The 26,706-nt window shown below is 37.1% G+C and overlaps 1 protein-coding gene across 6 annotated transcripts in view; it reads right to left on the bottom strand.

Moving 5' to 3' along the window:
• The window catches only part of DCLK2 (doublecortin like kinase 2), a 203,666-nt gene that overhangs the window by 61,109 nt on the left and 115,851 nt on the right, over positions 1-26,706 (bottom strand). For 3 of the 6 annotated variants that reach the window (XR_011969725.1, XM_072621226.1, XM_072621228.1), the window contains exons 3-6: positions 12,733-12,835; positions 11,044-11,148; positions 9,704-9,754; positions 2,409-2,503 (exon numbers count right to left, since the gene is read on the bottom strand). Coding sequence is in view for 4 of the 6 variants with exons in the window: in XM_072621226.1 (XP_072477327.1) it covers positions 2,409-2,503; positions 9,704-9,754; positions 11,044-11,148; positions 12,733-12,835 (354 nt within the window). In the remaining 2 variants the exon portion in view is untranslated. The remainder of the gene's footprint in view (positions 1-2,408; positions 2,504-9,703; positions 9,755-11,043; positions 11,149-12,732; positions 12,836-26,706) is intronic. The other 3 variants (XR_011969726.1, XM_072621227.1, XM_072621229.1) reach the window with 1 other exon arrangement.

Here is a 26,706-nt window from a genome sequence, read left to right as displayed (position 1 = left end):
TTTTCCTAATCTTTGAGTCTTTGTTTTTTTATCTGTATTCCCTATCACTAACCTTCCTCTTCAGCTCCTCCCTCCTCTCCAGTGCTGCAGGAATTTGCATCCTCAAGTTAGGGCAACTGGGAATGAGTCACTATGCTAAGAAATCTTTTGGTCTGGGAGTTCACTTGAAGAACTATCCCCAGGTGGGTTTCTAGCTTCTTTCCTTTTATACCTGACATTATACTCCTTTCTAGGCTGTGGTTCCAAGCATGAAGTGTAACATGTCTTCTATCCCACCCAAATCTTCCAGCCCTCTTCCTCCTTTCCTTCTCATGGCTTGGTAATCTGTAATTTCTTGTGGGGTTGGGATGTCACGGGATAGCTCCATAGCTAGCAAGCCTAAGGAGGCTTACAGATTTAAATTTTCAGGCGTTAATTCATTAGGAGAGGAGAGGTGACCCTGATAATCTCCAGATCTATTTATTCTCTGCCTTTATTGTTTACTCAAGTGCTATGGCCTAACTGAACAAAGACTGCACCTGGCATCAGGAGAGCTGGAGTTGCCTCTGCTGTTGCTTAACAGTGTTATTTTAAGTGGCAAGTGTAATCTCTACCAAAGTTACAGTACCCTTAAGTAACAGTACCCAGTATTCAAAGTCAGATCTCTCTCGTGCCTGACTCAGCATTTACTAAGTGAAGTTTCATCAAAAGACTTTTTCTAAAGGGAACTTGTGTCTAGTAATTTGTAAATGGATATTACTGAGAGGCCTCAGCCTAATGACTGTGACAGTTGTATGAGTTAGGCTTAATCCATTCTCCTTCCCTGTTCACAACTCTTAGAGAAGCAGTTCCAGGACCGCTGGGGGCTCCTTTGGGGGTCCATGAAATTAAAAAAAACTATTTCCATAAAAATAATGTTTTAATTTCTGATACAATAAAGATGGACAGACATAACCCACAGAAACAAAACCTTTGCAGGGCAGAAGGAAGTGATATCTGCATTAATATTTAAGAGTGTAAACGGGTCCTAAGACCAAAAAGTTGGAGAACATTGCCTTGGTTATCGCTACCAACGTACACCTTTGTTTCCTGCAGTTGGGGACACTGCTCTTCCTACTTTAATCAATACCCAAGGCTGCATTTCCTGGTTTCTATTACCTCATTCATTTCCTCTCTCTGCTCCCTAAAAAAAAAAATCCTAATCTGTATTTTATTTTTATTTTGCTACATTATCCTGCAGCATAATTATTTTAATTATTAGTCCATTAAAGGTTTTAACAATGAGGCAACAGCTTAGTAGAATTATTTTCATGAGCTGTTTGGGGAAGAAGAGGAATAGGAGGAAGGAGGAAGAGGAAGGTTTTTTTCATGAGTCTTCTCCATCCCTCATCAATGCAGTCAGAAATCTGATTACTCCAACTTTCATAATCTGACTCTCAAATCTTTCCATTTCCACAGCCTCCACTCTCCTTACTTCTCAACAAGACTATCCCAACAGCTTCCGAATTGGCCTCCCTGAATAGAATCTCTTTCCCCTCTCCCATCCTTCACACAACTAGCAAGATGATCTTCATTATGCACACGTGATCAAATACTGCTCCCCTGCTGGAAAATTGTTAATGGTTCCCCAATACCTACCGAGAAAAACACAAATTCTTTGTATCTGGTTTTGAAGGCTCTCTGTGATCTGGGTCTAAACTTTTTCTCCAGCCTTACTTCACGGTACACACACACACACACACACACACACACACACACACACACACACACACACACACACACACACACACACTTCTCACACTGGACTACCAGTCATTTTCTGACCTTTTCCCCTCTTTTACTCCCTTATTTTATTCAATCTCCCATATCTAGAACAAACCCCTCTCCTTACCTATGGAAATCCTTTTTTTTTTCTTTTCAGACCCAGATGATGTATCATCCACTCACTGAGACCACCTTCCAGGATACTCCAAAGAGAGACCCCATTCTCTCTAGTTTCTCTATTTAATTCTTTTCTGTGCCCTTTTTTCATTTTTATTTGTATTTTGTTTATTTGTAAAAACCTATCATCATCCCGGCTTAAGTGTAAACTCCATGAAGTCAGGGCTGGTTTTCAGCTTTGTATCCTTAATAAACATCTGTTGAAATGAATCCAACTGTTTATTCATATATTCTATTTTCCTACACACGGATCCTATGTTAGAATATGTCACCATGTAGAAACTTTTTCAAATTTCTTGCCTTCTCAATGGTGGCAGAAAGGAGGAAGGATAGGAGAGAATTTCGAACTCAAAATTGTAAAAAATGAAGTTCAAAAATTGCTTTTAGATGTTACTGGGAAAAAATTAAAATATTAAAATTTTAAAAATTTAAATTATGTTATTAAAAATTAATAATAATCAAAGTTAATAACAAAGTCACCTCCATACCTTGAGTCCTCTGAAGCTTCCTGGACTGGTTGGAGAAGAACTGGAGGATTTTGTTGATTTGGGAGTGGAAAGCTGACTGCTGGGAGTTCCATTAACTGATCACACAACAGTAAAGCAAGAAAACAAAGAGAGAAAGGTCATTAGAATACAAAACCATCAAGTTCTTCTAAAATATTAATTATGTACATGCGCTGCTACTTAACACCAAAGCTCAAAGCAGGCTCAAAACAGCACTGAAGGTAATAATCTGATATGTACCTTATAATATAGCAGAGCTGGTAACTCAGTTTTGTTGAATTAGTAAAATATGAAAGGGATAGGATCAACCTACTACAAAACTAGTTTCAATGATCTTGACATCTAAATGAGAAAAATAGGTACAGAGATCAAAGAATCTTAGAAACTAACAATTTACTAGGGTATTATCTAGTTTGGGAGTATCGAAATCAAACAGTCATGGATCCCTGTAGCTGCATACTGACTAAAAAACCACAAAATGATATTATCTAGGCACTACTGCATTTTTATTAATCTTGTTAAGCATTTTGCAATTACATTTTAATCTAGTTCTGGCTTCAGTACCCAACCACAAGTTTGACACCTCTAATCTAGTCCATCCGTCTGTCTCTAAGGAAAGCTAGACTTAGATGCATTTTTCTGGAGGCCTCTGGAAAAAGAAATTATGAGCTAGTTTTAGCAGGAAAGTCAAGGGAATGTTGTGCCTCTATGGTGGGGTGCAGAGAAGAAAAGGCATTTTCCTCCTTAAGTGAGCAGGAAAGTCCTGGAGGAATATATGTGGAGTAGTGAGGAAGGAAGGGGATGCCTGCCTAGACAGCCAGATCAGCCCTCTGATCCACTGATACTCCACTGATCTGTATGCTGTGTCAAGAAAATTACAGGAAGGACCTCAGCACTTCACTGAGGATGTATGGAAATACACAGATGAGAGGGCATGGATGAGTTATCTGCACTGTTGGAGGAAACACCTGCATGAATCAGATCCCATATTCATAGAAGGATTGAAATATGGGAAGGAATGTTCCACAGTCAATGGCACTTTAGCATTCACCAACCTGCAATAATCAGGAAGTTCTTACACCTATTCCCTACTACTGACAAGGGTACCACCATCCCCTCAGTCACTCAGCTTTGCAGTCCTCTATTATGTAGTCTCTGACAACTATAACCAATTTGTTTCCAATGCCTGCTGTTTCTACCTTCACAATACCTCTAGTACCCACTCAGTCCTCTCCTCTGGCACTGGGACCACCCTTCGGAAGGCCATGAAGGGCAGAGCTGACCAGGTCAATTCAAAGTTTATTCAATAAACTAATGGCTCTCAATTACCCCCAGGATCAAATATTAAATCTTTTGTTTGCCTTTTAAAGCCTTGCATGACCTGCCCTTTCCCACCTTTCCACTCTTACACCTCACTCTCTGCTACCTACTCTAACACCAGTATCCTGGTTCCTCACACAACACTCTCTTCCCCACTCTTCATTTTCCCTGGCTGTTCCCTCCGCCTGGAATATTCTCCCTTGTCTCTATCTCTTGGCTTTCCTGGTTTCCTTCAAGTCTCAGCTACAGTCTCATCTTCTGTAAGAAGCCTTTCCCAAATGCTATCCACTTCCAGATAGAGAATCAGAATGTAAATAGCAGCATTCTTTTCTTCCTTTATTTTTCTTGTTTTTCTGGAACATGGCTAATGTGGAAATTTGTTTTGTATAGCTTCATATGTATAATGAGCATCACATTTTTTACCATTTCAATCAATCAAGGAGGAAAAGGGTAGAATTTGTAACTAAAAATATTTTCTTTCCTTTTTCAGTCCCTCTTAAAGCTGGTGCCTTCCCTCTGAGATTATCTATAACTTATCCCATCTATATCTTATTCATATGTAATTGTTTGCATGTCATTTTCCCCATTAGGTTATAAGCATGTTCAGGGCAGGAACTGTATTTCTGCCTCTTTACACCCCAGCTCTCAGTATAATACTTGACTCATATTAATGGCTTGATATGGCTCATTGGCTTGACTTGAGCAAAACTCAAATCCCTTCCCTTACAATTAAGATTAGTCTTTTCTATCTTTGGTGGAAAGGAAAACATCTGGCTATCTTTGTTTTAATGAATATCAGTATGAAAACTACTGAAGCCGTGCCTCGACCCCTCTGAATGAGTTCTTGCTAATTCCCACCATTTTTCCCCGTCTTAGGTTCTATAGTCTCGTGACTTAAAAAAGGGGGTTTTTATTTTTTAGCACTTCCATCCAAATCTGTTCTAAATGGTGAATCCCCAGTGATTAACTCCTATAGGAAAGTTCTGGGGGCTACTTTTTATCACAACACATCCCTGCTTTCCTCAAGAGCACAAATTTCTTTTCAGCATATCATTCACCATAACCCCAAGATCTTGCTCTACTATAATCACATAAAAGTAGTGGATAGTGGTAAACCAACTTCCACATGCATAATTCAGGGTTCCCCCCTTTTCTAATTTTGTTCACCCATCCTTTTATTTTCCTTATTTTGCTTATTCCTCGGTGCTTTTTCTTCACCATAGCAGAAAGCTCATTCTACTATCTGTCACTGAGGTTTAGATAGCTATGACCTTAGTGAAGTATCCATGGCTGCCTCTGACAGTTTCCTAATACTCTACCTAGGGTCTCCTAATAATCTTAAATCTTCTCTTGCAGAAGTGATGGCAGATAACATAAAGAATGACACAATCGCCATCCAAATTCTATTTGTCTCATTCTGGAAGCACAACCACTGACTGATCTCAATCATGCTTTTAAATGTTTAAGTAACATTAATAAGTGTTAGGAGCTTAACTGTAGCATTGAAATTTCACCTCCTAACTGCACATTGGCACCCTTCTATTGAAGAGGCAACAACTTGCTGTTTTTAATGAAGAATTGCTTGTGGTTAGGTGAATCACATTTAAACACTAATATCCACATTTTAAAAGTTGGTCTTGAGAGACTTCAATCTTGCTCTTTTTATTTCTTTTACTTTCAGGAATCATATGGTACTAATCATTCGTTTTCTTAATTACAAAAACACTAGTAATTTTTAAAGTCCAAAATAACTGTTTTGCTTTTTTAAAAATTATCTAATAGCTAACTAAATTACAGAGATACTAAGAACTTATCATTTTGCATTTGTTGTAAGTTTCTAGCATGGGAACTCCATGAACCAATGCAGCTCAAAACTTATCTATGGCTTAATAAACAATTCCTGGGGTATGGAACATCAACTCGATGCTTTCTACTGTATCAGTGATGTCAAACTCAAATCGGAAATAGGGGCCACTCAGCTGTACATAAGGATCTCTATGGATTGCATATTGACTTAATTTTAAAATGTAATATTATCTTGCTGAATTTTTTAAAAAATATTTCCCAATTATATTTTAATCTGATTGAGGCCACATTTGGAAGTGTTGGGAACCTCATGAGGATTGATATTTTTGTGCTAAAATATGCTGGCAAATTTAAATGAAAATTAGTAGCATTATCTAATAACAAAAAACAACTTCATTGCTTTTGCCCATTCTTCTAGCAAGCATGAGCATAAGTATATCTGACACTAGCAGAGTACACAAAACTGGTCTGGTTATTTCTCTGAGACCAGATGATTCTAGTTATAAAAGAAAAATGTCTAAGAAGTTTCCTTTGAAAAATTTTGGTCTGGTGGCAGAAATTCATATGAAATAGGTATTATATGGGGGGAAAATTCTTGAGGGTAGATGCCACTTCCCCTGCATATGCTCAACAATATTTGGTGAGTTTTCAATGACATATGTTCACAAAATGAATTGTCTCGGTAGGTAACTTTGGAAGGATGTCAGAAAGTAGAAGTAAATCAGTGATCACTGGGCCCTACTATTTTCTCCAAGCAGTTATTTCTAATTTAAAAAAAATTTTCTAGGTCCTATTTTCCCCAAATACTTTATAAATCTTAATAACCTAATATTGAAACCACGCCTAAGCATTTTTCTAATAAAACTCATAGCTCGTGATGTTTTTGTTCTGTTGTTTCACTCACGTCCATTATTTCCTGACTCCATTTGGAGTTTCCTGGGCAAAGATACTAGAACACTTTGCCATTTCCTTCTCCAGCTCACTTTACAGATGATGAAACTGAGGTAAACAGGGTTAAGTGACTTGTCCAGGGTCACAGAGCTAGTAAATGTCTGAGGCCAGATTTGAACTCAGGAAGATGAACCTTCCTGATTCCAACCTGATGCTCTATCCACTGTACCACTAACTGCCTTGATTTTACTGATAATTGTTACTAAATCATAGAATCACAGACAAAGCTAGAAGAAGACTAAGAGATTTCCCCTAATTCAATCCTCTCATTTTCATATGAGGAAACACCAAGGCCTCATTATACCCAAGGTCACACAGGGAATAAGTAACTGAACTGGGATTCAAACTCAGGTCTCCTGACTCTAAACCCAGCACTCTTTCTAATTCCCAAGGCAGCAGGTGATGGAAGAGATCGGGTCTGCACAATCTGTGGTCCAAAGGATTTCGGGCAGTCCTCAAAAAATGTAGAGAAGCAGGCTTGGAATAGATAGATCACTGAGGCTAAAGTCAGGAAGAAGCAAGTTCAAAGCTAACCTCAGACACTTACTAGCTACCCTGATCCTGAGCAAAGCCTTTAACCTCTGTTTCCCTCAGTTTCCCCAACTGCAAAATGAGGATAATAATAAAGCAGCACCTACCTCCAGGATTGTTGTAGGGATCAAGTGAGGTAATTGTGACATGCTTAGCCCAGTGTCTGACACATAGTAGGGCTTCATAAATTCTTAAGTCCCTTCTTCCCCAAAATAATTTTCTTTTGGAAAAGATCACTAAGTCATACCTACTACATTACCAGGTTACTGGACACTGTAATAATAGTTACTATCTAAACTAACATACAACACGTTCTCTGTGTAGCTTGGTACTATGCTGGCATTGGTAAATGTTTATTGACAGAAAATAGAGTTAAAAGCTTATATTTCTTCTCCTTGGAGAACATTTCCGCATTTCTCCATTCTCAAAGAATTAGGCTTATTTTTTTTCCTTGGTAAAACATAAGATTTCCTAAATCCAATTGTTGCAACCTAAAGAAAACAAATCTAATGTTTCCCAAAGCAAGTTCTGTTGGTGTTTATCCATCTTCATTTATCTCGACTGTAAATTTTAGATGCTTGTTAGCCACTAATTGCAAAGGTTTTTTTGAAGGGGTGAGAGGGTGGTAGATCTCTATTTAGGAGATTAAAAACCTAGACAGTTCTCACTCACAGCAATATTTTTGATCTAGATTAAAATCTTATTCCATTTTGCTACAGTTTCACGATAACTATTGCTTTCTGAAATTCCAATTATTCCATGACTGTTATGGATTCTTTATGAAAGGGAATGTTAATGCCGCCTGTTGGGTACATAATGTATGTAAGTTAGAGAATGACCTATGATTTTTCCTTCTACTTATGGAGACCAAATCACACAATTTATTTACCTACCTTAATTGCTACAATTTAATTTATCTGCTTTAGTAACTAAGTCTGAGTTAGTTGCCTGAGGCACCTAAAAGTCAAGATACTTGCCTAGAATCATACAATTAAAAGTATCAGAAGTAGCATTTGAACTCAGATCTCCTCGACTCCAAAGCCAGCATCTCTTTCCCAGTACTTGCTTTGGAAGCACACATATTACAATTTCTCTATGGCGAAGGCAGATCATCTTTCAGAATACAAGAATACAGGCAGCTAGGTGACACAGTGGGCAGAGCATTGGATCTGGAGTCAGGAAGACCTGAATTTAAATCTATTCTCAGAAACTTACTATCTGTGTGACTCTGGGAAAGTTACTTAACTTCTATTTGCTTCACTTTTTTTAACCATAAAACTGAGATAACAAGAGCATCTCCTTCCCAGAGTTGCTGTGAGGATCAAATAAGGATCCAAAGTGCCTGGCAGACAGTAGGAACTTAACAAGTGCTTGTTCCCTCCCTCCCTTCCTACAGTGACTTCTAGCATTTACTAGAAACAAGTCATATCCCGGCATAACGTCTCTCTCAGGCCACGTGCCCCATCTTTTCTTTTTTAAAGCTATAAAATATCCAAGTAAAAAGGAGGGAAATTATTCAAATGTAATAAAACTACATTCAAATCCCTATCATATAAACTTAGATTTTGACTTACCAAGAAACTGATGTGCTGAGTAGGCATTAGAGGAACTTTTAAATAAAGAAGATCCAGCATATGCTGAGTGCGATTTAAAATTCTACAGTAGTTTATGTTATGGGCAAACTATCTTATCTATTCTATTGACCTCAGTCCAAGTTTTGAAACCAGACTGAAATGTTGAGTACCTCCAGACCTTGCGTTATTTCAGAAGGTTTTTGTTATTTATAATCCAACTTCTTCTGACTTATGTGGACTGCATCTTGGGATGGTTGATTTAAAGGACAAACACACCATGAATCATGCTTCCAGTTAAAAAGAAAAAGGCCATTCAGGTTTGCAAACACTCTCACAGATTCAGATAACAGAGGCTTCTCCCTGCTTTTGTGGTTCTGAGACTGCCCCAGTCTGCACAAATACTTTCTCAATTCTATTTTAGAAAACTTAAAAAAAAAAAAAAAAGAGAGAATCTCAGATCTTAAGTTTAACTGTTTTCTGTCATTTCCTTAAATGTACATGTGTTTTCAGGTGCTATGGCACTTAAAACAAAACTAAGTATATGCTATAAGATTCTATTGCAAATGGCAAGCAAATTTTATTTAAATAGTTTTATTGATCACTTCCCAGGTGCTTTAAAAGAGAATGTGTGTGCGTGTATGTATATATATGTATGTAATATGTGTGTATGTACATCTATGTATGTATTTGTGTGTGTGCATGTATAATGGGTATCATATTTCTTACCATCTGAATGGGGGAGGGGGTAGAGGAAAGGGGCAGAATTTGTCATTCAAAAATTTTATTATTATCAGAAGCCCCATGGGGTAGGTTAGCTGTACTAGTCTAACTCACTTTTTACTGGAAGTAGCATGCACGCAGACACACGTACACACACACACACAAACACACACACACACACACACACATACACACACACACACGGAAAAGCTCTAGGCACCCCAAATCCTAGCTGTATTTTGCACTGTGCAGACAGACTGATGTCCCCTGGAACAAGCTCGGATGCATTCATGGAAATGGAGAAAAAGAGCATGGAACAGCGGCGGTGGCGGCGGTAGAAGCAGCAGCATCACAGCCCTAGTGACAATGGCTCACCTGGGGATTTAGCTGTAGAATGAGCAGTGGAGTAGAGGCCACCCCTCTTTACTGTACACATTCAGTACAAACGAAGGAGGAAACATTAAGGAGAATAGTTATTCAATAGATCTAAACATGCATAAAGACAGATAGCTAGAACAACCAAAGAGAGGGGGAGGGAGGAGACCATGGGAGGTAAGGGAGAAAGAAGGGGGAGAAGAGTGGGAATCATAACTTCAAGTTAAATCTCAACTCTGAGGATCAAGACAGGTTCTGGGGATACCACCAAGAAAATGGTGACAATAATTTGTGTCTTTTCTTGTCTTGCCATCATGTGCTTTTGATTGTTTTTCAAGATTTCTTCACTTCAATCAGTAACCCATGCAGACTTTCAAATTAGTTCTCCCAAATAACTGAAAATGAAACTCCACATCAAAGTCAGTTATGTTGGTCTTAATGTGGATTTAATTTTTGAATGGTTTTTCAGTGGCAGGAGCTAAAAATGAGGCAGCCATAAAATGAATGTCAACCTAGAGAGAAGGCTCCAGGCCTGAAAGAAATATAGCTGAGGCTTGTTTGGTTGTCTTTACTAAAAAATAAAAAGCAGGAATGGCCTTATAAGCATGACTTTTCTCAACTATAACATGACTACTAAAGAAGCTGATGTGGAGAAAACCAATAGAAATTTAGCAAGCTAATACTTTAGGGGTAAACAGATGGGTCTTTTATAAAACTGACCACACTGAGGGATAGTATACGCTTCAAAAATCCTTGCTATGCTAAGACCAGGAGAAGACACTGCTCTGTGATGAATGCTATACTTACAGAATATCTGAATAAAAATTAGCATCTACCTGAGAAGAGAAATTCACAGCTCCGGCTAACACACATGACTTTTCACAAAAAAGATGCTAGCCTTGGTGGTGATCATCATTTGTTCACTATGAGTAAAGGTTTATTCTGGGGCAATTTTTATCAGTAAATTTTGGGTACTTCCACATCTGTTACATAGAGATGCACTTGTAAAAACTCAAAGGGAAACCCCAAGAGGTTTTCAGTGTGATGAATGAATAGTTACAAAAATCCTATGACCATCACTGCAAATTCCAAATGTAGAACATGAACCTTCAATGTGAATTTCTTCAGCTTCAAATCCTTTCTTTTATTTTCCAAAAGTGTGATATGAGGACCTGTCAAATTCACATGAACAAAATGCATGAATACTATTTTCTTAGGAACTTTTCACTCACAAAGTTGAACCTCACTTCAAGGCAAGGATATCCTCCCTGTAAAAGCAGGAAAAAAAATACCCAACGAACATCCAATGTTCTGAACACCCACTCCTTTTTCATTAGTACCTGAGGCAGGTGATTTGCTGCGACGTGAAGGCCCAGGACTTTTGGATCCAGGCTGCTTAGCTGTACCATGGGAACGAGAATATGATGACTTCAAGACACGGCACTCTAGTGAGGAACAGATGGAATTTTAAATATATCTGGTTTCAGAACTAGACCCAAAGCAAATCATGGACAGTGGAAATTTACTGTGTTGGAAACCTAGCTTGACATTTCCTTATTATTGTTAAGCAACATTAATAAAATAAAGCAAGTATCACAAGACTAGCAACGTTAGAACCACAAATCATACTTGAATTTATCTTCCATTGGGCTGGTGCTGCTAAGTTAAGAGGTAATGTATTTTTTCCTGACCTATTACATATTAAAAAAAAAATTAATCCCAGGCATGGAAAAAGTGAAATGGAAGGAGGCAGAAAGATTTTGTCTAATGTTTCACCTGGTTCTACCCTTCAACAGGAAATAAATTCTTTAGCCCAACTAAAATGTTGACGAATCCCTACCTTTAGCTTAATCTAACAGTATCATCTTACTTTGGGGGACTGGGGAAGGGAAACAGTCTGGAATTCTGAGAGTGACTGTAGCGTAACGGAAAACGTACTAGATTTTGGAGTCAGAAAAAGCCTGGGTTCAAATTCTGATTGAAATATTTATTAGTTATGTCACTTTAACCTCTCTTTGCCTCAGTTTCCCTACCTGTAAATTAAGGATAATATTATCTCAGGTTAAATAATTTGGCAAGCTCACATGACTATTGAGGAAGAGGTTCTCTGTTTTCTAATTCTTTCCAATAAACTAGGATGCCTCCAGTGACATATACAGGAGGAATGAAATGTTATGATGAACAAAACTCACGGGCAAAGGATTGTGAAGCCAAGTGACTATATGTAATGTAAAGGCAAAGTACGAGAAAATGGAAACTTTCAACAACTTGATGAAATTATAATTCTATTTATTTTGACATAAGTTTAAAAGGACTATCCCCTTCAAATCACTTTTTGCAGTTATCATAGACTCCTTAAAAAATACTGTGATAATCCAAAGAGATCTCTTAATTGTGATGGGGAGAGGAAAGGGCTCCCTCTCTTGACAGTCAGTACTCACTGAAGGCAAACTGCTTTTGGATAAGCCACCTCTTTCTGGCTTTTCTGGAAGTTTCTATGCCCTCCAAGCTTTCATTTCCCATCTGTTTCTTGTTCTTTTGTCTCTCTCTTAACAAATCTCTTGCATCTCCCTGCCTGTGACATCACAGATGAGAAACTAACCAGTCAGAACCTTTGTGTGGTTAAAATCCCTCATCTGTAAAAAGAAGAAAACAGTAACATCTCCCTGCCAACCCTTTTGTAAAGATAAAATTAGATAATATTTGGAAAGTACTTTGCAAACCTTCAAGTCTTATATGAATGCTCATTGTCATTATAATTCTTCTATTAACAATAATAATTACTAATAACATCATTTAGGGATTCAGTTTCAAGTCTTGAGCATTCCCTTATGTGAGTGAAAACACACCATAATAAAGACTCATTGTCCTATATATGCTATCATATATATATATGTCTGCTCCTTTTGTGAAATTCCCTCAAAGTGTGCTGGTATAGAATAGAATAAACTGAACAAATAACTCTAAAAATAGCATTGCAGTGAAAAAGAAAGTGTAGTGGGTAAGAGGACTCAGATTCAGATCCTTACCACTGTGATCCAAGACAAAGTCATCTTGGGCATAACGGAATTTTTCAGGTCCACAGGCAATAAAAACGTCATCATCACCAAAAAAGTCTTGGAGGCAAGTAACCTGAAAAAGTACCACCACAAACAAAAATATAAACACCTTTTAGTGAAAACAATATGGAAAGTAAGGGGGGAAGCAGAAACTTACAAAAGTAGCACAGAAGGTTGAGAAATAGTGCAGAAATCTCAGTATTTTACACAGAAAATGTAACATTAGAACCTCATATACTTTCCTATACTGCTCTCCACTACTTTCTTAATTTGGTTTGATGACGGATGTGCTAACTGTTCTTTTTAGGGTTTCTTAGAGCAAAAGTTCTATTATTTTTGATAATGCTTTTGGGTTTGGAGTTTGGGGGGAGAGGGCAAGGGGAAATCAATGGAGCAGGATGGGGTATTGAAAGTCATTCAGTCCAAGTCCCTCATTTTACAGATGGGGGAAACTGAGACCCCAAAAGGTCAGAGTAGTTTACCCAAGATCAACCAATATTAAGTGTCAGAGCTAGAATTTTAATTCCAGTGCTGTGACTGACTCTAAGCTTCAGCATTCTTTCTACTGCATCATACTGCTGAGATTTGGTGAGGCATCACGTGCTTTTATTATCCCTGTTTTAGAGTTTGAGGAAATGGAGACAGAGATTTAGGGACTTGCCCAGAGTTAAACAAGCTAGTATAGTATCTGAGGGCAGATCTGAACTCAGGTCTTCCTGATTCCTTCCAGATGAAGAGCTCTTATCCACTGTACTACCAGGTGCACAGGACCAACTATCATTCCATAAATGAGCTATGTTCGACTTTATACTTGGCACAAAAGTGAAACAGTTCCTCAAATTGGTGAGGAGATTTAACATTTCCATAGATAAGTAAATAAAAGATATATGTGAAACAGAATGATATGGTCTGGGGGGAGGAACCTTACTAACTGAGGAGATAAAGGAAAACCTCTTCAAAGAGATTGTCCTTGAACTGAGCTTTGATGAAGTTAAGGGTTCCAGGAAATGAAGGGGGAAAGGGAAGGAGAGCATTCTAGGCATGGGGGACACCCTGTGAAAAGACATGGAAGTGAGAATTTGAATGTCATGTATAAAGAACAGTAGTAAGACCAATTTAGCTGAAGCATGGAGTGCGTGTGAGGGGATGCCATTTGCAATCTACCTGGAAAGATAGGTTGACTCCAGATAGGGAAGGTGTGTACAGGTTATCCTCAAGACAAATGTTTATTTTATCCTAAAGGCAACAAATAGGTAGCCACTGAAAATTCTTGAGCAGGAAAGGAACATAGTCAGACCTGCATGTCATGGCTATCAATTTTGACAGCTATATATAAAAGGTGGATTGGAAATGGGAAAGAAGGAATGAAGGAAGACCTAATTGAGGCTACCATAATAGTCAAGTTGAGAGTAGATTAAAGCCTGCACTAGGGGAGTTTTGGTATGACTGATAGGTGATGAGGGATACTATCCCTAGTGATGACTTTTAAGGGGCTTCTCATACTCCAGGCATCTCTGCAGTCTGGTTGCACCCAGCATTTCCCCAGGATTACTTATATTTTTGATTCTTTCAGTAACACAATGCTCCATGATTGTGACCACATAGTATCACCGGGAGAATAACAGTGGTAAAGAAACGGGCTTTCATGGCAGTGGGCAGTGAAAGAAAGCTTTGTTCAGTTTCTCAAATTTAGCACAATATTTTCCTTCTGTTCAATTTTTGCCTCAGATGGAACTATTAAAATATTGATTGGAAATCTAATATTTTTTTCCACATGGAAATTTTGGAAACAAATCAATTTTTACCCAGGGCTTTCCTTTCTCCTTTTCATTTCTACCTGGATTTTCAGTTCTGATAGTTCAAAAAGTACAGGATTTGATCGGATCAAATAGGATTTGATTCAACCTTTCACAACAAACATAAAAATCACATCACTTTTTAATGCATTTACACACTGCATGAATGACACTGTTCTTTTAATTATCTAACTAGGTCTTTAATTTCTTTTTTTTTTAATTTATTGTAGGGAAATATTTCATATGGTACTAAATTAGTTGATATTTACCCTGGAATAAATGATTAAGCTCCTGATTATGCCTGGCTGAGAGCATGTTATAAATCTGGGGACTACAGCACAGCAAAAAGGTGGCTCACACTTTTATAACCATTCTATTTAGCGCTTCGTGCCTTGGGTACCAAGTGCCTAATCTGTCTTTTAATGATTTCACCCACCACCAGTAGTATGAATTTCTGAGTTTGGCTTACACCAAGAAGGCAGCAGGTGGCACGCTTCTCTTCAGTGAAGAAAGAGCTAAACAGTAAACTGCAGTCTTCAAGTGCGCTATCAGGTTTGACTCAAATACTGTGTGCCATTAAGAGTTCACGGTTCTGTGGTGCTTTATGGTCAAAACAACATTCTGACTGAGGTGGTTCAACAGTTAGCCTTTTAAGACTCAGAGAGGCTAAATAGTTTGCCTAGGGTCACACAGCATCAGAGCTGGAACTTGAGCCAAGGTCTTTAGATGTTAAGTCTGATGTTCTTTTCCTTAATTTGTTTTGTCTTACAGATCTCTTCCTACCCCTTCAAAGCAGGCGGGGGGATGGTAATAATAGCTTGTGCTTATATAGGACTTTACAGGTTTGCAAAGCTCTTTACCATGTTATCTTATCTGTGCCTAATGACAACCCTGCTAGGTAGATACTATTTTTATAGATTTCCACATCACCACCCCTCTATTTTAAAGATAACAATAAGAGCAGCTTAGATTTAAAATAATAAATGCATCATAAGTGCTATGGGCCAGGCACTAGGCCTGGTGCTATGCAATCATTATCTCATGTGATCCTCACAATAATTCTGAGAGATAGGTGCAGTTATCTTCTTTTAACAGATGAGGAAACTGAGGCAGACATCCATCTGTTAAATGCCTTGCCCAGGGTCATTCAAGTTGTGTCTGAGATAAGATTTGAACTCAGATCTTCCTGACTCCAAGTCCAGTGCTCTGTCCACTGGACTAGCTACCTGCCTCCAGAAGAGTGAGATGCTGATAGAAAACAAGCATGCACCCCATTATCTCAGCTCAGCAAAATATAAAATATTAGGCTATTGATAAATTTCTCAAAATGTCATGCATAAATTACTAGGAAACCATAGATTAAAAGCCACTTCTTCCTGGGCAAGTTCTTTCCTGATCCCCCTGCCCATTAACGTTTATTTCTTAATATTATTAGGCATATATTCTTTGTACATACTGTCCCCAGCTAGCAGAATGGAAGCTCTTGGGGAACAGAGGCTCGTATCCCCATTACTTAAGGCAGCTAGCTGGTGCCATGGCGCACAAAGCACCAAGCCTGGAATCTTCTTCCTAGCTGTGTGACACTTACTGTATGACCCTGGGCAAGTCACTTAACCTCCATCTGTCTCAGTTTCCTCATGAGCAAAATGGGGATAATAATAGCACCTATCTACCTCAAAGGGTTGTTGTAAAGATCAAATGAGATAATATTTGTAAAGCACTAAGGACAATGCCATTACACATAGTAGGTGCTATATAAATACTAGCTGAGTAGATCTGACAAGAAACATACCACTAGCCTAAGTTGACTCACTCACATAAAATGTGCAAATCATTTTGAAGGCCTCTTTTGAATGTTAGCATTCAGAGGCAGCAAAATATTGGCCTAAAGAGATATTTTCCAAGTTGGCACCTTCTCCTAAAGAGACTTCTTTGGTTAGGAAGTCTTTTTAATGGCAACCTCATTCTCCTCTATAAAAGGGATTGGGTCTTCCAGTCATTTACTCCTAGCCAGTAGCCCATCTCAGGTGCATGTTCTGGATAGCTTTTAGCTTTAAATGTTCCAGTACAGCATTAAATAATCACTAACAATAATGCTGATTGCAGAAGCTGAGATCTGGAATACCCCAGCTTTGGCGAGGCACCAAAGTGCTAAGTAGTTCAATGAAAACACATGCGGTAATGGATATGGCAGCATGGAAATCAGTCTTGGTAATGAAAAAAAATAAAAAGACAACAGGATGGATTAACCATCATTTGCTGTCTGGTGGGTGGTGGTCTCTCATTGCATCCCATCTCTAGGGTAGCATAAGGGGCTTCTGGCACTGCCTAAGATGGTAGCACCATCTCCAATCAGAGCATTACTTCTGGAAAGGAGAGAAGAAAGAATCCAGCCCCTATAGTGTTTTTGAAAGCTTAGAGAAAACGAAAACGTTATTTGCAGAAACTCATCAAATATTACATATATTTGCAGCTGAGAGGGCAGTTAAAAGATTGCATGATGGCAGATGGTAAGTACAGGTTTCATTATATAAACAAAGAGTAAACAAGGAATGAAATTGAAGCAGTTTTTTCTTCTCCATCACCACTGGTTTATAATTCCAAGTCCATCGTCACACAATGAAAGCACACAGAACATTTTAGACGCAGTCACTGCTCTGTTTCTTTAATCTGTAACTTGAATACGTTCTACGAAAGGAGCACCAGGTGGCGTATGTCAGTGAGTTTTATGTTAGAGCTAAGGATTCACCAATGGCTAAGGTCCACATCATGGAAAAATTATTAGCAAGTTTGCAGAAAGGGGTCTGTTTATACTTTAATTCTGCTTTGAGGAAAATCTTTTGCCTGAAGTGTCAGCACATAAAAGTTGCTGAATGAGTACTATCCAATTCTGTAATGCACAACTTGCGTGGCATTCCAACACTTTGATTAACTCAAGACTTCAATTGCAGAAAAGTATCTATCTTAAAACCAAGCAATGATCGGATCCGACCACCAAGATTCCAAAAATCTTCACACATGGAATTCCATAACTGTTTGTTGAAGATGTTATTAGATGGTGGTCTTTAGCGTGACGCTTGTATGCACATACATTCAAGACACACAGGGCAAACAACTGTAGGCATTATAAAGATCATGAGTGAGCACTAGAAGGTTAATTACAGTCCTTTGATAGCAAACCAAAAGCACGTATTTAATTATTGTTTTCTCAGATTGTTACATCATGATAAGATACATTAATGACCAAGAGGCATGTGTGCCTGACATGGAGTCAGAAAATTATGAGTTCAAATCCAGTTTCCAATTTACTGTCAGGGTGAATCATTTAACTTTTCTGAACTTTAATTCTCAATCTATAAAATAGGGAATGCATTGGTAGTAACTATCTGACAGAGTTTTGAAGTGCAGAATAATTTAAAGCCCTCTATAGATACCAGCAATTATTATGATTCTACCTGAGTTTTTCAAATGGGATTGCACATTCTGGTATTTCATAGAAGAAGGTACCTCTAAGGATGCCATGGAAAGAGTGTTGGATTTGGAATCAGAGGAGGAAAAGACTTGAATCCTTCGGCACTTCCTACCTGTGTGACTGGGCAAATCATTTCAATTCTCTGGCCTCAGCTGTTTCTGCAGTAAAAATGAGGCAGCTGGACTCTAATATTCTTTCCAGCTTTAAATCTATGATCCCATGATCCTAAATACTTTTTAAGTGACAGTACTAAAGCAAGGCTCTGGATTGGAATTAAGATAAAAATCTCGTTAAATGTAACACAAACAAGACCTTCATTCATTTGCTAATGTGTTCCTGTTTATAAACATCAATCTTTATCCAAGATATAGATATATATACATGTATATATACAGCACATCTGAAATCAAGGCTTGGCTTTTCATTAATCAAAATGACTTAAGAATTAAAACAACACAGGGATAATATTAACAATAGCTAGATGAATAATGCTGACATTAACCAGATAAACCCACTTGAAGCATGGTGGAGGTTACCAAGTCAAAACTGGTACCATGGATCACTCTTTAGCCTACACAAAGCAGAGCTGAGTGTTCCACAGTTATACAAGTTTCAAAATATCCTCTGTTAAGTAATGTTTATTTATTTGAAGGGAATTTTCACCAAACATTACACAGTACAGTGAAAGTACACTTGGTAATTTATCGTTTCAATGATATTTACAAGATATCTATAATGGAGTTCAGAATTAGAGAGGTAATGACTGCTTTTCTCGTTCCTAATGGTGGCACATGTTTATCATTTTAAGAGTTTTCATTCAATGTATTCACTCTTTACCATGTACTATTTTTAGTGTGAAGGGGAAGGAAAGGGAGGAACTATTTCTCTCCATCATGAAGTTTAAGAAACTGAACAAAAGTTAAGAGAATTCAGAAGAATAAATGATCCACATGAAGAAACATTCATATATATATATATATAATATTTATAATATATTAACATGTAAGTAAATATGTAATATATCTATATTCTATTTTTTTCCATTCAGTCACTTATCGGTCATGACCAACTCTTCATGACCTCATTTGGGTTCTTTTTTTTTGAGCAAAAGTACTAGAGTGGTTTGCCATTTTCTTCTCCGGCTCATTTTAAGGAAAGGGAGGCAAACAGGATTAAGTGACTTGCCTGAAGTCACACAGCTGCTAAGTGTCTGAGGCCGGATTTGAACTCAGGAAGAGGAATCTTCCTGACTCTAAGCCCAGAACTCTATCCACTGTGCCACCTAATTGTCCTATATTACTTTCTACTTGTCCCCAAATGAAATGCTTCCTGTAGGAAGTTTGGAATGTTTCAGAGAAAAGAAAAATGTCTTAGAAAATTAACAAATAAGGGAAAAGCTTAGAACTATTGAGGTTTTTTTTAACCATAAAATGATGATACTAATACTAGCATTTATATAATGCTTTAAGGCTTGCAAAATGCTTTACAAATATTTTACCTTTAATATCATTTTCTTCATCCTCATGAGAACATTGGGAGGTAGAAGTTTGCAAAGTGGTTTCCATATTGTCTTCTACATTTTATTCCATGTTACAAATACTCTATATTTCCATATTATGCTTCTGCATTTGAACCTCATACACTCCAGTGGGGCAGGTGCTAAAAGCCTTATTTATTATTACTATTCTCATTTTAAAAATGAGGAAATCGTTTCAGATAGTTTTAAGAGACTCTCTCTGGGTCAGTGAGAGGAAGCTGCAGGGGCCACATTTGAAATCAGGTCCTTCTGAGCTCACTCAGGGTGATTATGAAAGCAATTATTCATTATTAACTGTTATCAGACCTCATAAAGACACTTGCCATTTAGTTAAAACAATCTTTGTCTTTTTCCAAACTTCCAATACTTGCAGTAAATGAGGGAGGCTCTGAAAACAGAGTCCCTCAGAAAGCACACGTAGAACTTGTAAGACCACGCCCCTCCGAACATTTCAACTTTTAATTGCTCTTTCTACTGATTCAAATGGAAAGCACTGTTAGGATCTCATTAAGTATTGTTAATAGTACCAGAGGAAAACCTTAAACAAATGAAGAAGGGAAACTGGGAATTCCATTGTGAAGATAGTACGTCTTCTTATTCCAGGTAATAAAGTTCAGCCATTTTTCTGTCTCAAGCATATGAGCACTTTGAGGCAGTCCTATTTTGTCACTATTATTGTTAACAACAGTGTAATCTTAAAGTAATGTTTAGGTAATCTATTTGTTCTTTTAAAAAAAAAGACTAAGAAATGAATACAAGAAGGATTCAGAATCTAAGATAAGGAAGGTTTCCTTATACAGTGAAAAGTGCTTCAGCAGGAAAAAATATTATAATGGGAAGCTTATTGTAACTATGCCTAAGGAAGGTTAGGGTTTGATTTTTTTTTGTTGTATTTTTAAGAAAAAAATTTTTTGCTAGTACAGTTTTCATCCCTGTCAAAGATTTAACTTACAACTCATTTCAAGTGAAAAAAAAATTTACATTAAAAGAAACTTTTCAAAAGCTTTCTCAGCAATTTTTTACATGCAAAAAACCCTCCAAAACAGAATGCTATGAGTCTCAAAAATGAAACAGACAACAAAGTTCTACCCTCTGGCTAAACAAAACGTAAGATGTAATCTAGCCACATGCAATTAAGCAATGCTATTTTTATGGAACATATCTAAACCTTTCAATAGAAGAAGGAGCACCATTTAAAGAGAGTAATTTTTCAACAGACAAATTAATTAGATCAAAGTAAATAGGTACCAACTGTAATTTCATTGATCAAATCCAATTTAACAGAATGCCCTATACACAGATTACATATGGAGAGCAGCTAGGCTGTGGTATGGATAGAGCACTGGAACTAGAGTCAAGCTGACCAGAGTTCCAATCTGGTCTTGGACACTTTTTAGCTGAGTGACCTAACTCATGCCTGCCTCGGTTTCTTCATCTGTAAAAGGGGGAAAACAAAAGTACCTACCACTTGTTGTTGGTATGTGAACTAAGTAAAAATATTTGTAAAAAACCTCAACGTACTATATAAAAGCTAGCTATTTATCATCATCATCATCATATTTGTTATTATTATCATAATAAATGCCAGGCTATGATTAAATACCATTCAAGAATTGCTATGACACTCACTTCTCTTTCTTTCAAAGCCACTTAAGAAGTACATGAATCTTCATTTCCAAATAAGTAATTAAAAGACATTGATACAGCAATTTTACTGCAAAATTTCCCTAGATATTTTCATGGTAAAACTGAATGGGTTGTACATGTCTGTCCATGCACATGCTTACAATGATACATATTTGGAAAAGAAATCTAGGGAAAGAATCATTAGAACCTTAGCCACTATCACCATTTGCAACTCTGATTCCTCATACCCTTTTACTAAAAAGGAACTTATTAAGAATTGGTTACTCAGAAGTTAATGCAGCAATACTGTAAGGATGATCAACTGTGAAAGAGTTGGCTACTCTGAACAAGTCAATGATCCAAGACAACTACAAAGGACTCATGATGAGGAACCACCTCAGAGCTAAACAAGTGGAGAAAAATCAATTGCTCAAGGGTAGGCTGAGCCAATATAATTAAAATGACAATCTACCTAAATTAATTTACTTATTCAGTGCCATATGAAATTACCAAAAAAATTACTTTATAGAGCCAAAAAACATAATAATTCATTCTAGAAGAACAAAAGGTCAAGAATATGAAGTAAATTAATGAAAAAATATGTGAAAGAAGGTGGCTTAGCAGTACCAGATCTTAAACTGTATTACAAAGCAGTAGTCATCAAAATAATCTGGTAGTGGCTTAAGTGATGAATCAGTGGAATAGATTAGGTATACAATACACAACAATTCATAGTAATATAGTATTTGATAAGCTCAAAGAGGCAAACTTTAGGAACAAGAACTCACTATTTGTCAAAAATTGCTGGGAAAACTGGATAACAGTATGGCAGAAACTAGGTATAGACCACTGCCTGACAGCGTACACAAGAATAGAATCCAAATGGGTACACGATCTAGGTATAAAGATTGATGCTCTAAACAAATTAGTGTAGCAAGGAATAGTGTATTTGTCAGATTTATGGAGAAGGGAAGAATTTTTGACTAACAAGACATAGAAAACATTCTGAAATCCAAAATGGATCATTTTGATTACATTAAATTGAAAGTTTTTTGCACAAACAAACCCAATGCAACCAAGATTAGAAGGAAAGCAGAAAATTGGGAAAGAATTTTTGCAACTAGTGTCTGTGATAAAGGCCTCATTTCTAAAATATATAGAGAACTGTGTCAAATGTACAAGAACAGAAATCATTCCCCAATTGACAAATGATCAAAGGATATGAACAGGCTGTTTTCAGAGGAAACTATCTATAGTCATATGAAAAAATGCTCTAAATCACTATTGATTAGAGAGATGCAAATCAAAACAACTCTGAGGTATCACATCACACCTATTAGATTGGCTAACAGGATGAAAGAAGAAGATGATAAATGTTGGAGAAGTTGTGGGAGAGTTGGAATACTAATTCATTGTTGGTGGAACTGTGAGCTGATCCAGATGTTCTAGAGAGCCCAAAGGGCTACAAAAATGTGCATACCCTTTGACCCAGCAATATCGCTTCTAGGACTGTATCCCAAAGAGATCATGAAAATGGGAAAGGGTCCCACATGTACAAAAATATTTATAGCAACACTTTGTGATGGCCAAGAACTGGAAATCGAGGTGATGCCCATCAATTGGGGAACGGCTGAACAAGTTATGGGATATGAATGTAATGGAATACTATTGTGCTGTAAGAAATGATGAACAGGAAGACTTCAGAGAGGCCTGGAAAGACTTATACGATCTGATGCTGAGTGAAAGGAGCAGAACCAGAACTTTGTACACAGCAACAACCACAGTGTGCGAGAATTTTTTCCGGTAGACTTAGAACTTCATTGCAATACAAGGACTTAAAAAATTCCCAACGGTCTTGTAAGGCAAACGCCTTCCACATCCAGAGAAAGAACTATGGAATTTGATTGCAGAATGTAGCAGATCATTTTCTTTTGTAGAACGTTTTGGTTTGTTTTATGATTTCTCCTACTCATGTTAATTCTATGCAACATGACTAAGGTGAATATGTATTTAATAAGAATGCATGTATAGAACCTATATAAAATTGTATGCTGTCTCGGGGGAAGGAGAGGGAAAAATCTAAGTTATATGGAAGTGATGGTAGAACACTGAAAATAATAAAATAAAAAAAAATTTTTAAAAACAGAAAAAATAAAATAAAATAAAAAAATTGCTGGGAAAACTGAAAAGCTGTTTGATAGAAAGTAGGTATAGTCCCACATCTCAGAGCATATACCAAGATAAGGTCAAGATGAATGCATGATTTAGACATAAAGAATGATATCCTAGGCAAATTAAGGGAGTATGGAATACTTTACCTATAAGAGCTATGGATAAAGGAACACTTTCTGACCAAATAAGAGATAACATTGTGGAATATAAAAGTTTTGCACAAACAAAATAAATGCAGTCAAGATTAGAAGGAAAGCAGAAAAACAGAGAACAGCAAGTTTCTTTGACAAAGTCCTCATTTGTCAAATATATAGAGAACTGAGTCAAACTGACAAGAAAACAAGTCATTCCTCAACTGATAAATGGCCAAAGGGTATGGATAGGCAATTTTCAAAGAAATCAAAGCTTTCTATAGTCATATCAAAAAAAATTCTAAATCACTAATGATTAGAGAAATGCAAATTACAACTCTGAGGCATCATCTCTTACCTATTATGTTGGCTAATATGAGAGAAAGGGAAAATGACCAGTATTGGAGGGGTTGTGGAAAAATGGAGACACAAATGCACTGTTGATAGAATTGTGAACTGATTCAACCATTCATTCTGCAGAGCAATTAGGAACTATGCCAAAAGAATTGCAAAATTTTGTATACCCTCTGACCCAGCATTACCAGTAGTAAGTCTGTATCCCAAAGAGATTTAAAAAGAAAAAGGCAAAGGATCTATATGTACAAAAATATTTATAGCAGCAATTTTTGTGGTGACAAATGGAAATGGGAATTGAGGAGATGTCCATTACTCGGGGTATAGCTGAACAAGTTGTGGTATATGGCTGTGAATGCGATAAGAATTGACAAGCAGGATGCTTTCTGAAAAATCTGGAAAGACTTATATGAACTGATGCAAAAAGAAATGAGCAGAATCTGGAGAACTTTATACACTCATGATCAATTGTGAATGACTTAGTTAACCTCAACAATTCAATGATCCAAAGTTTAGGAATTTCTACTAAAAGCTACTTCTTAAATTTAAGTGCACAAAGACTATTAAGGTGAAGGTACATAATTTATATTTACCATTTGGGGCATTATAAGGAAAGTAGTTTATGAAATGAGCCAATAAAACCATGGGAGGGAAAAATATTTAGTTGTCTTTTAATTTGCAATTGAGGTCTAAATTCATTTCTGCTAGAAGAGACAGGCTGGATTAAAAGACTCTAAATGAGTTCATTCAATCCTACTTTTTACTGGATTGCCCAGAGAGCTGATAAAAAATTCAAATCAGACAATACTGAGCCACAACCAATAATACTGTCACCTGCGTAATGACCCACCAATTCCTTTAAACAGAACAAGGATCAGAACTTCGATCCATCAAAAGATTCACTCTCTCAAGAAAGAATTTTCTCCAAAAAAAAAAATCTGAATGATAGATAAATAGCTCTCTGTCATATGGAATATGTCATCTTTTCCAAATCATTTTCTTAGATTCATATCTAATTAACTATTTCATCTTGCTAACACATACACATATATACACAGACATACATACACACAACATACATTGTTCACAGAAAACTGACTGGGATACAGTTAGGAGCTGGCTATTGTCTGAAGAACACATACACACACACATATACAGAACAAGATCACTCCAGAAACATTTCCTGCTGTAATTGAATGCCTTCATTAGTAGCGATCATCAGAAAAAGAAAAGAATTATCAATAAAAAATAATCAGTCAATCTTTTATACTGACTTTTCCAACATGCCCTAGGAAACTCATCATTGGGATAACCTCATTATCCTGAAAGATCTCATCTGCCCTTGTACTCTACCCCATCACCACCCTCTGCTTTTCTGATTGGACGATGGATGGGGCCATGAATTCCAGATATCCATTTCAGTAGAAAGCTCAGCTCAGATGTCTCCACACCTGGCTACATTACTTGAGGTCTTCTCTGCCTTCTTCACCAAGACCCCAGCTTCTAGTACCTTCCCCACCTTCTCCTTTTTAGCTTCCTTTTGTGTACTATCTTTCCCCATCAGACTGCTAGGTCCTCGAGGTCAAGTCCTATCTTTCTTTCCCATTTGTGTCCCCAGACCTTAGCACCGGGTAGAATGCTTAATAAATGTTCATTGACTATACTTTAAAAATAAAAGAAATCTTCTTTTGTCATACTTAAAATCATTTTTTATAATATTTTATTATAAATTACAAAATATTGGAAAGGCTGCATTTTATTCTTTAAAAATTCTAAACTTAAAACCCAGAAGATGAGCACTTCCATATGATACAAAGCAAAACAGAAAGAAGGTATGCAGATGTGTACTATGAACGACTTGCTCTGAAAGCATGAAATAAATTTAATATTATCTCCAAAGCTGTCCTGCTTCTGTTTCTTAATGACCTTTGTTCTGTTCTCTTCTGTGCATTTTTAAACGCTGCAATGCCTTACTTAAAAAAAAAAAAAAAGCAATCCCTCTAGACTCCTCCTTCACTATCATCTTTCTACCAAGGAAAACTGAAGAAAAAAATCGTGGTAGCAGGTAAAACAGCATTTTGCCTCAAAGCCCCTGTCATGTTCAGGTAGGGATTAGATGAGATAACCTCAAAGTCCTTCTCAACTTTAGGATTATTCTGCAATACTGCCTGTTATACTGCTTTTTGTCTGATTCATTAAGGAGGTTAGCAATGAGGGAAAAAAATTCAGAGATTCAAAAGAAGAAAATATTTAAGACAATCACTTCAATAGAAAAGGGGATATTTTAATTCAACATAACAAAATTAAGGACACAGTGGGCTTCTTGGAAGATTAGCTGCTTATGGTCCTATGGAGAAAAAAGGAAAGACTTTCAATTTTTCCATAGAAAAGCTATTCTGATACCTGTTTCAATGATTTTACAAAAGAGGGACTAAAAAATCCTAAATCTCACACAATAACGTTACTAGAGCCAAATTTCAAGAGAGATAGGCTCTTGTGAGAAAGGATGATTGAATTTCTCTCAATTTTTCCTGCTATGTTTGAGGGTTTCCTCACAATATTATTGCGTTCTTTAAGAGACAGACAGATAGATAGACTAACAGCTACTCCTTGATGGGAAAGTCCCTTCATAAAACTCACCTAAGTGCCTACACCTAGGATTGGAGCTCAAGCAAACCTTGGAAAACAAAGAGCTCTGTAAATACAGTGCCTGAGCCCAAGTTCCCTTGCCTTACCCTCCTTTCACAATGAAATTAGCATAAATTTCTGGCTTTGTTCCTCGTCAACTCCAGCAGCCCTACAGTGAGGGGTTGGCTACTACAATCTACTGGAGGAAGACACAGAATATCAATGATT

Source organism: Notamacropus eugenii, chromosome 6 (genome assembly GCF_028372415.1).
Source record: "Notamacropus eugenii isolate mMacEug1 chromosome 6, mMacEug1.pri_v2, whole genome shotgun sequence".
NCBI classification, from domain to species: domain Eukaryota; kingdom Metazoa; phylum Chordata; class Mammalia; order Diprotodontia; family Macropodidae; genus Notamacropus; species Notamacropus eugenii.
Note: the sequence above shows the minus strand (reverse complement) of the source record. Positions and strands in the feature narration are given on the sequence as shown.